At 48.1% G+C, this 15,457-nt stretch overlaps 1 protein-coding gene across 2 annotated transcripts; it reads left to right on the top strand.

Annotated features, from left to right (window-relative positions):
- The first annotated feature begins 8,630 nt into the window (after positions 1 to 8,630).
- Positions 8,631 to 10,679, top strand: LOC109783771 (F-box/FBD/LRR-repeat protein At1g13570). Of its 2 annotated transcripts, none has more exons than XM_020342369.4 (3): positions 8,631 to 9,786; positions 9,909 to 10,043; positions 10,144 to 10,679. In XM_020342369.4, the coding sequence occupies exons 1-3, from the start codon at positions 8,791 to 8,793 to the stop codon at positions 10,495 to 10,497; spliced, it is 1,485 nt and encodes a 494-aa protein (XP_020197958.1). In that variant the 5' UTR covers positions 8,631 to 8,790; the 3' UTR covers positions 10,498 to 10,679. The 2 variants fall into 2 exon arrangements, 1 of the variants encoding a protein (XP_020197958.1); XR_012184195.1 differs by having other exon boundaries at positions 8,667 to 9,786; positions 9,849 to 10,043.
- Positions 10,680 to 15,457: the final 4,778 nt, after the last annotated feature.

Genomic DNA, 15,457 nt, shown 5'->3' with positions numbered 1-15,457 from the left:
ATGGTAGATATTCTCTCCTCGCACTGGCGCTGAGCAGCCTATTCGGCCTCCAACTCTGCAGCTGCCTTCTCGGCAGCCGCATTACTCATCCTGGCTTGCTCCTTGGCCCGGGCAAGCTCAGCCCGAAGGGTCTCAACTGCGGCTGCACTATCTGCAGTTATGCATATCTCAGTATATAATTCTTAGCTTCGTGCTCATATTATTATACATACATATACTGCCGCCCCAAAACATACCTTGCGCCTTGTCAAGACGCCTGTTAATAAGCGTGATGTCATCATCCACCGCATCAAGTTTTTGCTTCAGACCTGCAACCTTTGTAGCTTGGGTAGTCGCCATGGTTGTAACAGCCTGTGTTCCAATTAATCAGATTATTTCCTGGGGATATCTTTTTTTATCCTATGATCGCCTCCTTTTGGATGCCAACCATAGTCTCAGGGGCTACTATCTATACACAGGTGCATTTTCCACGTAGAAGTGCAATTGAAGATATTACATCGCATACCTCGAAGCCTCTTAGCAGGCCCTGAAGGCTTCATTCAATCCGCTTCTCGCGGACAGAATCCTCTCAACTACCGTACCCATTAAGGTACGATGTCCCTCCGAGACGGACGCATGTTGCAACATGCCCATCAATGTATCCGGCGCCTCCGGATTCCTGGAAGCGGCTGCGGGAATACGGACTCCCTTCGAAGGGATATGTTTACTCGACCCTAGAGCCATCCCCGGCTGTAAACCGGATAGTCCGAGGCCTTTATTGTTGGTCCCCGTAGGGGCCGCATGCCTCGGACCCTGGACGGCCGAAGTATCACCTTCGGGCGTAGTCTTCATTGTCCCTCGCACCACTTGTTGATCGGGAGAGATCCTCCGGGACGACACCTCGGAGTCGTCTGCCCTATTGGGTGGGGAGGTCTATGGAGGCGTCTCGCTTTCCATCATCTCCGGAAGAAGATCCCCCAAGGAGGAGGACTATTGAGGAAGACTACGTGCCGGACTACAAACGTATATTTTAGATGTTACCCTTGTAACTGGAAAGGAACGGGATATGTTTAGGACACCCTTGTTCACTTACGATTCGGCTAGGGGCTTGTCCTTACGGAGGAACTGCGCGACAACACCGTCTTCCGAACCCGAACCACCTGACAGGGACATCTTCCATCGCTTAGGAGCCTTTACCTCCAAATCTTCGGAGGCTGTCTTCTTCCCATCGGGAGAGGGGATGTCAGTTTCTCATTCTCTTTTGTCTTCGGAAGAGGGAGTTCCAATCTCCCCGGACATAGTGTCAGGTGTACCTTTAGAATGGAGGCCACCTTTGGCCTTCTTGCTCTCCTCCTTGTCCTCCTTCGCCGACACTTGATATGGCGTCGGAGCCAGCATCCTTGTTAACACAGGATCAGCTGAGTCTTCGGGAAGAGGGGCCGAACACCTAATTCTTTCCGCCTTCTTTATCCAGCCCTGGTCGAAGATGGTTTTCTCAGTATATTATTACGGGATATTTAATTAAGCTGTGTTCGGGAGTCGAGTGCTTACCGAGGTATCCGAATGATTACAGTCGAGGATGATGTCCTCGGTGGTATCCGGCCACTATTTTCGTGTCCCGAAGAATATTTCCACATTCCTCTGTGCGTCGTGCCGAAGAAGCGCTGAAGGGTCCGTGGTCCTTCCGGATTGAACTCCCACATGCGGAGGGGCCGTCGCTGGCACGGTAGGACCCGATGGACTAGCATTACTTGGATTACGTTGATGAGGCTGGTGTCCTTTTCGATGAGGCTCCGGATGCGGCTTTGTAGCGTATGCACTTCGTCAATTGATCCCCAGTCCAGCCCCTTATTAATCCATGATGCAAGCCGTAATGGAGGGCCAGATCGGAACGCAAGTGTAGCTGCCCACTTGGTACCACGGGGTTCAGTGATGTAAAACCACTCCCGCTGCCATAGGTCGGAAGTTTCCATGAAAGAGCCTTTTGGCCAAGGAATATTGGTGGGTTTGCTCACCGTCGCACCACCGCACTCCGCTTGCTTCCCCTCGACTACCTTCGACTTCACATTAAAGGTCTTGAGCCATAAGCCGAAGTGGGGGGGGGGGGAATGCGGAGAAAGGCCTCACACATGATGATGAACGCCGAGATATGAAGGAAGGAGTCCGGAGCTAGATCGTGAAAATCTATCTCGTAGTAGAACATGAGCCCTCGAACGAAGGGATGGAGAGCGACCCTAGCCCCCAGAGGAAGTGGGAGATGAATACGACCCTCTCGCCGGATCTAGGAGTAGGAATAACCTGCCCTTGAGCAGGAAGCCTGTGGGGGATTTCCGCGGTCAGGTATCTTGCCGCTCGGAGCTTCGTGATATCCTCCTCTGTGACAGAGGAGACCACCCACCGGCCTTGAAGGCTGGGTCCGGACATGACTGGAAGGCTCGGAGCAATTAAATTGAACATTGGGTGCTGGAACTCGAGGTTGGAAAGGTTGAGGAAATGGTTGGCGTAGAGGAGAAAGACGGGCCTGTGCCCCTTTATAAAGGCGATGAACATCAAACGCCTCCTCCTAGGCCTTAAAACATGCCTATTCCCAAGGAATCATGCCAACGGAACGGTTGGGTTACCCACGCCCGTATTAATGAGAATCCCGAAATAAGGGGACACGATCTCTGCTTCGACAAGACGTGCCAATAAAACCGCGTCTCGAAACATGGAGCGGCAGCTAAAAATGGTTCGAAATAATGACCAGGCAGGGACGTGATGTCACGCTACAAAAGTTGTCAGCATATTGGACTCATGAAATATTGTACTCTCTGCGGCTGTGTGTGGTACTTGTTTTGCAGAGCCGGACATGTTCAAAGGATACTTTGGAGTAATCGGAGGAGGAACCCGCCTTGCAATGCCGAAGACAATCTGCGCGCTGGACACCTTGTCATTGAAGCCTGGTTCAGGGGCTACTGAGGGAGTCCTGGATTAAGGGGTCCTCGGGCGTCCGACCTGTGGGACATGGCCGGACTGATGGGCCGTGAAGATACAAGACAAAAGACTCTCTCCCGTGTCCGGATGGGACTCTCCTTTGCGTGGATGACAAGCTCGGCGTTCAGATATGCAGATTCCTTTCTCTGTAACCGACTTTGTACAACCCTAGTCCCCTCCGATGTCTATATAAACCAGAGGGTTTAGTCCGTAGAGGCAATCATAATCATACAGGCTAGACTTCTAGGGTTTTAGCCATTACGATCTCGTGGTAGATCAACTCTTGTAATACTCATATTCATCAAGATCAATCAAGCAGGAAGTAGGGTATTACCTCCATAGAGAGGTCCCGAACCTGGGTAAACATCATTTCCCCCGTCTCCTGTTACCATCAACCTTAGACGCACAGTTCGGGGCCCCCTACCCGAGATCCGCCGGTTTTGACACCGACACGTACCAGTGATACATAACTCATATAATACTATATCGTCAACGAACGTTAAGCGTGCGGACCCTACGGGTTCGAGAATGATGTAGACATGACCGAGACACTTCTCTGGTCAATAACCAATAGTGGGACCTGGATGACCATATTGGTTCCTACATATTCTATGAAGATCTTTATCGATCGAACCTTTATGACAAAATACGTAGTTCCCTTTGTCTGTCAGTATGTTACTTGCCCGAGATTCGATCATCGATATCTCAATACCTCGTTCAAATCCGTCATATGGAGTAACAAATCCCAATCTTGATTCACGCCAACTCAACAAACACCTTCGGAGATACCTGTATAGCACCTTTATGATCACCCAGTTACAAAGTGACGTTTGATAGCACACAAGGTATTCATCCGGAGTCCGGGAGTTGCATGATCTCATGGTTGAAGGAATATGTATTTGATATTAAGAAAGCAGTAGCAATAAACTGAATGATCATATGCTAAGCTAAACGATGGGTCTTGTCCATCACATCATTCTCCTAATGATGTGATCCCATTATCATATGACAACTCATGTCTATGGTCAGGAAACCTTAACCATCTTTTGATCAACGAGCTAGTCTAGTAGAGGCTTACTAGGGACTTGGTATTTGCTTATGTGTTCACACATGTATTTAAGTTTCCAATCAATACAATTATAGCATGAATAATAAACCTTTATCATGATTAATGAAATATAATAATAACTACTTTATTATTGCCTCTAGGGCATATTTCCAATATCCTTAACATAATTAAGAATTGGGCTACAACTTGCTCCGTTTGTAACTTGTTACTTGCTATCAAACTATCTATCAAAACTATAGAGGATACCTTGATGAAAACCGCCTATCAATTCCTTATGCATTTCGTTTGGTTCGACACTCTTACTTATCGAAAGGACTACGATTGATCTCATATACTTGTGGGTCATCATCGGTTTTTGCTCCCTTTGTGAGGGCACGCGTCACCCTCCTTTGCCGCTTATCAACGATGCGGCCAGGAGGACTTCCTCGTTCCTGTCCAAGTCATCGTGCGACTCCGCCTTCGCCTCGAGGGATGCTATAGCGGCCCGCACCCTCTGCCTCGCACGACGGGCACTTCAAGCTTCCTGACCGGTTTGGTCGTGAACCATGGCGACGTTTTGACCTCCGTCTAGGATCCTGATGCAGCGGGGACGAGCCGCCACCTAAGGGGTTGCATCGCCAGCCAGTGCCCGCCGCCACTAGTGAGGCCGTGGTCATGCGCCTCGAGCCACCAGCCCCATCAGATCCAAGCACCATTTGATTGGACGTAATGGATTCCCATTGGACCGAGTCCATCGACAATCGGGCGCACTCCTCCTAGGAGTGGCGGAGCGCCATGCGGGCGGCCATCTCCTTCTCGTCCTCGTATGGTGCAAGGTCCCAGTTGACGAATGAGGAGATCTTGAAGTTTGATCCACTGCTCGCCATGCCGGAGAAGGTCGGAGGTCGTCAAACAAGAGATTGGGGACAGATTGGAGTGGCTATGGTTTTGTCCGGTGTGCGGATATATATATGAGGTCAGGGTTGGCCATAGTGGGTCGGATCCGAAGTGGCGAACGTGTTCGAGCACGTCCGGGCATTCCCATATCCGCCCCACATATGGGCCGGGTATGGGGATTGCTGGTCAGCCCGGATGTTTGTGTTGCGTTTGTGGCGGCCGGTTGGACGGCTTTTTTCTGTCTAGATGATGTCTGGGCAGGCCGCCCGAGCGTTTTGGACAATATGGGGCGTCCATTCGTAGATGCACTTACCCTCCTAACAAGTTTTTTTGGAGGCGACCCTACTAACTAGTGATTTTGAACTTTCATTAGAGCAACTCCAATAGCACCCCTAAAAAACTTCCCGTAAAAGCCGTTTTACAAGAGAACAATATAATTTAGGGTAAGTTGTCTCACGCATACTTTTCTCGGTTTCAGTAAATACCTTCCCACAAAATATTCCTTTTCTATTTTCAATTGAAAATAGCTTAAAGTAATAGCTTACGGCCCACAAGTCAGTGGCACGCTGGTGGAACTCGCCGTAGTGACGGTGATCGACGGCGACAACGGGTTTGCGCCGGCGGCAACGATGTGGCAGCGGCGCAGGACCGCGACGACGTCGTCACGGCGGTGTGGCGGCATGGTGTACGGTGTGAAAGTGCAAGAAGTTTTAGCCCACCAACTTGGACAACGGTTAATTTTGGAACTTCCCGTATAATTTTGGTGGACGGATAACTGCCCAAAATTTCACACTGCATTGCGTCGGACCGCTCTCCCACACTTAGCCGCCACACCGCATTCCCCGGCCCCGCCGCGCTAGTCGTGACGCGCCGTTACACACCGCTGCCACTCGTCGCCACGCGCTCACCGTCGTGCCGCCCTGGTAAATGACTTGCGGGCCCTAGGCTTTTTAATAGAAAATAGAAAAAAAATAAAGTTTTTACGGGATGATCTCTACTCCTAATGGATGAGTTGGTGAATAGTCTCCGCGGTTTATTTTCGCTGGTTTTATTTCGTCTCTCCTCCCACCACCCCCACCCTGGTTCGCGGTTTATTTTCACTGGTTTTTTTCCGTCTCTCCTCCCACCACCCTCCCACCTTGGTTCATCGGTTTATTTTTCTCTCCACTCTTTATTACAACCAGAACTTTCCTAACGTATAACAAATCACGGATCTAACTTTCTTAAATTATGCAAATCAATCGATTCCTTTTATTGGTTCAATTTGTCTTAGGAAACAAATAATAGATTTCCAGGAAAACAAATAATCTCTACTCCTAATGGACGAGTTGGTGAATAGTCTCCGCGGTTTATTTTTGATGGATTTTTTCGTCTCTCCTCCCACCACCCCCTCCCACCCTGGTCTGCGGTTTATTTTCGCTGGTTTTTTTCGTCTCTCCTCCCACCCTGGTTCATCGGTTTATTTTTCTCTCCACTCTTTATTACAACCAGAACTTTCCTAACGTATAACAAATCACGGATCTAACTTCCTTAAATTATGCAAATCAATCGATTCCTTTTATTGGTTCAATTTGTCTTAGGAAACAAATAACAGATTTTCAGGAAACAAATAATACATTTTAATCTAACTTTCCTAACTTATCTAAATCAATCGATTTCTCTTATTAGTGAAATTTGTTTTAGGAAACAAATAACAGACACGTCACAACTTTCCTCCCAATAAATAGTTTCTTAACATTTGCAAACTTTCCTAACCAGACACGTCACAAACGGGCAGGTACTGATATCACGTTACCAAACAATAAAACCCCATTTGCATAGAAATCAGTTCAAAAATCCTAACTTTCCTAAATTTTTACCTTTCCTTGATAACAACCAATATTTCCTATGTTTTCCACCTATTGAAGGAAACCACCCCTCCATCGATATTAGCATTTTTTTGAACGGAGATCTCCGGGTTATGAATTTTTTTTGCGATTCTTTCCAATTGTGACCTCTCCTTCCACTCCGGCTCCTTCTCGCATAAACACCTCCACCACAGCCAGGTGACACCGCCCCAGACCTCCTGCCTCTCCACACCTTCTCCGCCACCTCCTTCTCGTACTCCATTAACAATCCCTCCGCCACATTTGTCCACGGTGGTGTCGAGGGCATGGCGCAGCAGCGTACCAGCGGTAGAGCAGCGCATAGCAGCAGGAAGCAACACGCAGCAGGCGAGGCGAGCGGCCGACGGTGGAGGGCAGAGATGCGGCCAGCGTGGCTGAGGGGGCGGCCGACAGAAGATGGCCACGACTGGAGGCGGCGCGAGGCAGGGGCGCGACAGCAGGGCGAGCGAAGGGATAGGCAGTAGCAGACGGGGCGAGCGCAGCCAGCGAGAGTGTGGCGCGCGACCAGGGTGTGTGTCGCGCGGGGCACAGTGGTGCGGTGGCTGCGGCGAGCGCGACGGCAGCGGCGGGCGCGACCGACGCGGTGTAGCACGGGCGTGGGCATGGAGAGGGAGTGGCCCTGCGGGCGTGGAAGAAGAGCGGCAGGCTCGGGCATGTGCGTGCATAGGAGCGGGCATGTGCCACGGGGTCAATCCGAGGAGCTCGGTGGCTACCCCTGCAATGGCCATGGCGGACGGCGGTTCTCGGCCACGGCGAAATACCTAACGAGAGCAAACGAGAGGGGAAACAGGGGAAAGGCAAGAGGAGATCATGGCGGTGTCAATGGCGCCCTAGGGGAAGACATGGGAGCTCGGGGCGGCGCGGATCGAACGGTGGCCCAAGGTTGAGGAAGACGGCAACGACGTCGATGCGGGGGTGCTGGACTTGATCTCGTTGGCGCAGACGAAGTAGCGAAGGCGTTCGGAGCTCCTCGACAAGCTCCTAGCCCGCAGGGAGGGCAGTGGCCGTGTGGACGGGGTCGGTCATGGTGGCCGTGGCGTCTGACTTCGTCTAGATCGACGGGATCGAGCGAGCAAGGAGGAGAAATGGATTTGGGAGGGGGCGTCGAGGAGGAGTGAGGCCATGGGGGCAGGGAAGGCAGGGCGTCACCCTTATCCATTCCCCTTCAATGCCAGCGAGGTGGTCGGGCGGGAGCCCGGCTCTGTAGCGACGCGGCTCGGGGAACAGGAGAAGACGACCGCACGGGGACTGGACCGCTGAGCCGGTTCGGTGGCAAGGCCCGGGGGGCAGGGCGAATCACCTTTTACAACGTCCTTTTGGTTTTTCAATGTATTCTAATCTGTTTCTCCTTTTTAACGCCGTTTTCTATTTATTCTTATCAACTAAATGATCTCTACTCCTAATGTCTCAGTTGGTAGTATCCGTTCGGGGTTTATTTTCGTCCCACCTCCCGAGTGAGGGAGAGGGGGAGAGAGAGAGTGAGGAAGAGGGAGGGAGAGGGTGTGTGTGTGAGAATTTGATGGTAAAAAAGGTCGTCAATGTCACTTAATATGTATGAGAATATTAAACGTAATATTAACATACTTGATATTGAACTTTTAAAATTATTGTGGCCCCGTTGCAACGCACGGGCGTTCTTCTAGTGTTTACAAGAACTCAGAAAAGTGGTAAAAAAACCTTTCTGTAAATTATACGGTCATCATGTAAAACGACTTTTACTAGACGTTTTGAGGGGAGCTATTGGATTTCCTCTTAGCGCGTCAAGTTTTTTTTTTTGGTTAGGCAATCTTACTCTTTTTTTTTTTGAGACAAAGGCAATCTTACTCGTCAAGCTGGAAACCTCAGCCAGCGCAAGCAACATAAGCAGAAGGCCCGGCCCACCACTCTGCCCTCCTTCCTTCCTTCCTCCGACAGGGAAGGGAAAAAAGAAACTCAAACTGAGAGGTTGAGACCACGAGTGCGGCGGCGGTCCACCCTCCTGTGCCCTAGTCCGGCCGCCGGCCAGACATGGAGGCGCGCGGTCCTATTCCGAAGAGGACGAAATTTACGGCGCCCAAGATCCAAGAGGTGCTGCCGTCCCGGGAGGCTTTGGAAGCCCCCGGCCACGGACCACCCCCCTCCGCCCACAACCAACAACCGCCGCCCGGAGCGGGCGAGGATGAAGGAAGCGCCGACCGCATCAGCAACCTCCCCGACACCATCCTCGGCGAGATCGTCTCCCGCCTCCCCACCAACCAAGGCGCTCGCACCCAGATCCTCGCGCCCCGGTGGCGCCACATCTGGAGCTCCGCGCCTCTTACCATCGACTGCGAAGGCCTCCCCGCCGATAACGAGGTACTCGCCGGCATCGTCTCGCGTACGGTTTCAACGCATCCGCCCCCCTGCCACCGCTTCTGCGTCCCCTCGTGCTTCCTCGGCGACCGAGCGTCTACTGTGGACAAATGGCTCCGAACCCCCGCTCTGGACAACCTCCAGGAGCTGGAGTTCTGGTTCAAGCCATACTATCGACCGCAGCCGCTGCAGCATCCGCCACCATCGTCCATGTTCCGCTTCTCGGCCACGCTCTGTGTTGCCACCATCGGAAACTGCAACCTTCCGGACAGCACCGTCCAAGGGCTTCACTTCCCCCTGCTTAAGCAGCTCGGACTTGAACTCGTCAGCATCTCGGAGTGCTCACTGCACAGCTTGATTGCCAGTTGCCCTGCTGTGGAGTGCTTGCTGATTAGCCATGGATTCGGCTTTTGCTGCCTCAGGATCAACTCCCTTACCCTTAGAAGCTTTGCTGTCAAGAACTATCGGAAAGGCAATGACCAGTTAAAGGAACTAGTTGTCGAGAATGCGCCTTGCCTTCAAAGCTTGCTCCATCTTGATTTTGACTATGGTTTGCATATATCAGTGGTCTCCGCGCCTAAACTGGAGACCCTAGGCTGCCTTTCTGATGGGTTTTACATCTCCAAACCAGATGATCTCTCTAGATTCGTGTTTGGCTCCACAGTTATTCAGGTACCTTTGGCCATCCTACTTGTTACCTTCACGCGGCTTCTCAGTTTCATCTCTGTATGCAGGAAAAATAAAACCATGTGCACTTGTCGTTGGCCTAATTTTGTCTATGATGCTTGATGAAGGGCTTGCGTGTCGATAGACTGACAACGGTGGTGCACGCAGTGAAGAATTTAGCTGTCAATATGAAGATTCTTAGTTTGGATACAATTATCGAGTTGATGCGATGCTTTCCATGCTTGGAGAAGATATATATTGAGGTGAAAATTCTTCATTTATAATTCATTGCCTTCAAATGCTCATTTGATCTACTTACTGAACTGAAGTGGTTGGTTTCCATTTGTCCATGTTCTTTTTCAGTCAGAGTCAAAGAAGGAAAAAAATGTGCGCGGTCGCAAACACCGGAATCTTACCAAATGTCCTAACATCCGTCTAAAGACAATAGTATTTGAATGTTATGAGGGTATTAAGTCTGACATCGAATTTGCTTCATTCTTTGTACTGAACGCTACAGTGCTGGAGTTAATGAAACTTCAGATCAGAGCCAGGGATTATAATGAACAATTCTTGGCAGAACAACGTAGGAAGCTTCAGCTAGTAAACAAGGCTTCACGAGGTGCTCGGTTTCATTTTACAACTGATAAATGTGCCCGTGGTGTTTGGGATGTGCATCATGTCCGTGACTTGGATTTAACTGATCCATTTGTATGTTGAAACTAGCACTTGTCCATTTTAGAATTATTCTTCAATGTTAGCCTATCTCGGTTGTTATCCTGTCAAAACTTGATTGCTTTTGGTGTTTGCCGTTTTTGTAAGTTTATATTTTACGCTAGCTGTTTGTGTCCTAACATGTAACAGCCTTGCAATTTATGAAGCATAGGGTAATCTGATTGTCATATTGAGGATTAATTAACAATTGTATGGTAGCTACATTTGATTTCTGGTGAAACACCACCCACATATGGGAAATCTGCCCGACCAGTGTTCATAATCTGGAGTAAATGGATTTGAATGTGGTTCCTTTTTGTATAACCTATGGCTGAATGTTGTTATAATTCAAGTTTTGTGTGGTCATTTAAGTTGAAGTTGTGTTTCGAGTCTAATTTGTCATATTTTCCAATAAAAAAAGGAACATTGCATGGATGCATATATGCATGTCCTGTGTTGTTTTGGCAAGGAAAATACTTGTCCATCAGTACTAGCGTGATATACTTTTGCTTCTAAGATTTTTTCATGAAATCAATTTGCTAATCTTAGCATTGACCGCCTTTTTTGGTTGGGTATCATAAGTGAAAATTCACGTTTGAGCGACCAGCATAGTGTTTTCATTTTGTAGTATTTCAAGACTTGACTAAATTTCGATCTTGTTTGCCAAAATTTGGCGTACATCTTCTTCGTGGAGTATATTTAATTATGGACAACGCTAACGCCCATACGTGTGATGAGAGTTAACCCGCCCACACGCCCTATAACACACGGACTACGCCATGTCACCGCATGCATGTGGAAATCTTTTTGGATTTTCAGTTTTTAAAATGTTTTATCTCTTAAATGAAAAATCTGATTGAAGATCCATTTTCACCATTAAATTCCTCATGACGAGATCTTCGAAACTAGATCTCATATCAATATATTTCGACGATTTTCTTTTGGGTTAAAAGTTGCCGTGTCTATTACACATGAATTGTCATGATGTTTACACTGAAGTTGCCATGATATGTTTCAGCTATTTTCTTCTACATTTTAAAGTAAATTTTGACATATTATAAAACTGGGAATTAAGACACTAGACTTGCCATGCACCATAAACTAAAATTGACATGATACATGCACTTAAAATGGCCATGGTTCATACAAAAAAATATTTTCATGGTCAAAGTACTGGAATTGCCATCATAAAAAAACTAAAATTGCCATGATCTACAAACTAAAATTGCCACATGGCAACTTTAGTTTAAGCACTATTGAAACTACAGTGTAAACATCATGGCAACTTTTGGGAAAAAAATTCTTCGAAACATATCAACATGGGGTCTAGTTTTGAATATCTTGTCGAGACGGATTTAATGATGAAAATGAATTTTTAATTCGCTTTTTAATTAGGAGATAGAACATTTTCAAGCCGAAAACCAAAAAGATTTCTGCTGATGTCATCTGTTCATACGTGGCAAAATGAGTGGTGATGGAGGCGTGTGGGTGATGTGCAAACGCCCACACGTGTGGGCGTTACTTTTTCAGTGAATTATTTATCTATACCATCATTCTGCACTTCTGCACAAGCAAATGTTTGTTTATTGTCAGAGCACGAAAATGAAAAGGAAGCTGCCTGAATCATAGCACCAGGCTTCGGCACACTGCACACAACACAGAAGACTTCATCACTTTTTTTTTGCGAATATGCAAAGCTTGCGCATTTCCCATTAATAGAAGAAGAGTGGAAAATTACAATGGTTGTTGCATCATGCAGCATGTGCTCCCTCCGTCCGAAATTACTTAATGGCATGACATGTGCAAGATGACTCGAGCAGAAAGAAAGGGGATGCTCAGCCCCAACAACAAGAAAGATTACATATCCGAAAAGAAGTTGATCATCGTAGTGGACTGGCTTTGGCCCAAGATGGGCCTCATCCTGGATGCCGTGGACAAGACGAGAGGAGAAGGGTTGTTGCCCGTCGAAGATGCACCCGTTACCATGTCTCCAAATGGGCCATGCCATGAGCATGAGGATGGAGGAGAGGCTTCGGCGATGCTCGGTAGGGACATGTGAGCAGGAAGTCATCCTCCAGTCAAAGAAGCTCATCGTCGGACATGGCAGTGTGGCCATGGATCAGCACCAGGAAAGCACCTCATGCGAGACCTGGCAAGAAAAGGGGCGGCTCGCGAGAAGGTGATTCATGTCTACATATCCTCAGGAACCTGATCACGTAGCACACACCACTCTTCATGAGGAAGGCCACGAGCAAGACGGTCCGCCGTCTAGCAACGGTCTTGTAGGGCGAGCCAAGTGAACACCTTGATGCGGAGAGGCGCCCAAGTCTTCCAAGTGGATGCTGGAATTTTGTCTATTTTGGGCCAAGCCCAATAGCAGTTTCATAAATTCCTAATAAGTCCTAGAGGCCCACGCAGCCCATTCGTGCAAGGAAAGAGGTGAAACTAAAGTTTAGTCCCACATTGCTAGTTTAGAGGGAGTTGGGCCTCTTTATAAGGGAGGTTCTTTCCCACATGTATGAGGATGAGAACAAGAGGGACATCCACGCGCGCTCCTCCTCCGCCGCCTGCCTCGCCTCCTATCGCTGAGCTGCTGCTGTCTTCCTCATCCCGGCTTGCGGCGTGCACCGTGAGTCGGGACAGTAGGCCTCCGAAACCGCACCTCTTTGAGTCCTGTACGGGGGAAGGGTGATAAGGTTTTTGGGGAGCGCTCAGCGCGACTACTGACTTCTTCGTCACGGACGCCCCGGACTCCGACGACTACTTCCCTGACGACGACTTCTTCCCCGACGTCGACAAACTCCTCGACGACATGGCTGGCGAGGACACCGACCGCAAGTCCAGTGCTGCTGCTGCTGCTGCTGTCCTGTATGTGTTCTTCTCCTTTCTGTTCGAGATCCTGCCACAATACCTAGTTCTGGTGTTTGCCCTAGATATGTTAGGTTCTACTTCATATACGAAACTTGCCCTACTGTCTACTCTAGATAAGCTTGGTTATAGTTCATATATGCAAAGGCTATTTACCTTCTCTCTCTCAGATCGCATGACTAGTTTTATCCCTGCTATATTAGTCATGCTTTATCTAGTATTTCTGTTAATAAAATCATTCAGTAAATTGCTCATATTTCCAACAATCCAAAAACCTTATTTTAGGAAATTTACCCCAAGTGGTTTTGCTGCTTCCATGAGACCTCCTATGTTTGAGGGTATCCACTGTAAGAGGTGGCGCGTGAGAGCGGTCTTATGGTTTCAAACCATGAGTTGCTATGACGCCACTCTTGGCAAACCTGAAGGAGAGCATGATGCTCAACAGGCACAAGCTTTTCAGAAAATGGATACTCTGTTTAAGGCTGCTCTCTTGAGTGTTCTCGGTGAGAACATAGTTGATGCTTATGTGTCAATTGATAATGGAAAGGATATGTGGGATGCACTCGAGGCCAAGTTTGGGGTCTCGGATGCTGGCACTAAGCTGTACATCATGGAGCAATTCTATGATTACAGGATGACTGAAGAGCGCTCCGTGGTTGAGCAAGCTCATGAGATACAGTCATTTGCTAGAGAACTTGAGCACTTCAATTGTATTCTACCGGACAAGTTTGTTGCCGGAGGTATCATCACTAAGCTTCCTCCTTCGTGGAGGAACTTTGCTACCTTACTGAAGCATAAGAGGCAGGAGTTTTCCATTCCGGATCTCATTGGTACTCTTGATGTGGAAGAAAAGGCGAGAGGAAAGGACACACATGCTCGAGGTATTGAGGGAGGATCTAGTGCCAATCTGGTACAGAAGAAAAACTTCCAGCCCCACAAGTTCAAGAACAAGGGCAAGTTTGATGGAAAAGCAAAGTTTGATGGGAAGAACAAGGCTGTACAGCACACGAACTTCAAGAAGAAGAATGACAAGAAGAAAGGTGTTTGTCATGTGTGTGGAGATCCTGATCATTGAGCTCCTAGTTGCCCTAATCGCTATGACAAGCGTCATCTTGGGAAAGGCGGCAAGACCACTAATGTTGTCATTGGAGACACTGACATGAAGGATGCTGGGTATGGTATATTTCCCACTATTCTTTCAGTATGTCATTCTCCCGATTGGTTAATTGACACGGGTGCTAATGTGCATGTATGCGGTGATATTTCCATGTTTTCGTCTTATCAGACCGCAGGGACTTCCACCGTGCTGATGGGCAACGGTTCAAGTGTTCTGTTCGTGGTGTTGGCACGGTCGATCTAAAGTTTACTTCGGGGAAGATCATGCGGCTGAAGAACATGCATTATGTCCCCTCCGTCAATAAAAATCTTGTTAGCGGATCTCTTCTGTGTAGAGATGGCTACAAGCTTGTCTTTGAGTCGAATAAATTTGCAATATCCAAGTATGGAACCTTTGTTGGTAAAGGCTATGAGTCAGGAGGCCTGTTTCGTTTATCCTTGTTAGACGTTTGCAATAAAGTTGTTAATCATGTTTGCAATAATAGTGAATCAAATGTGTGGCATTCACGTCTTTGTCATGTTAACTTTGGTTGCATGTCGCGATTAGCGAAGTTGAACTTAATCCCTAGTTTCACCACTGTCAAGGGATCTAAGTGTCAAGTGTGTGTGCAAGCTAAGCAACCTCGTAAGTCTCATACGACTGCGGAAACGAGAAATCTTGCACCACTAGAGCTCATACATTCAGATCTTTGTGAAATGAATGGTGTGTTGACAAAAGGTGGAAAGAAATATTTTATGACATTAATTGATGACTCCACTAGATACTGCCATGTGTATCTTCTGAAATCTAAGGATGAGGCTTTGAACTATTTCAAGATCTATAAAGCTAAAGCGGAAAACCAACTTGATCGAAAGATCAAGAGGCTTAGGTCCGATCGTGGTGGAGAGTATTTATCAAATGAATTTGATTCCTTTTGTGCGGAGCATGGTATAATACATGAGAGGACGCCTCCCTATTCACCTCAGTCAAATGGGGTGGCCG

Source organism: Aegilops tauschii, chromosome 5, assembly GCF_002575655.3.
Source record: "Aegilops tauschii subsp. strangulata cultivar AL8/78 chromosome 5, Aet v6.0, whole genome shotgun sequence".
NCBI lineage: Eukaryota > Viridiplantae > Streptophyta > Magnoliopsida > Poales > Poaceae > Aegilops > Aegilops tauschii.
Note: the sequence above shows the minus strand (reverse complement) of the source record. Positions and strands in the feature narration are given on the sequence as shown.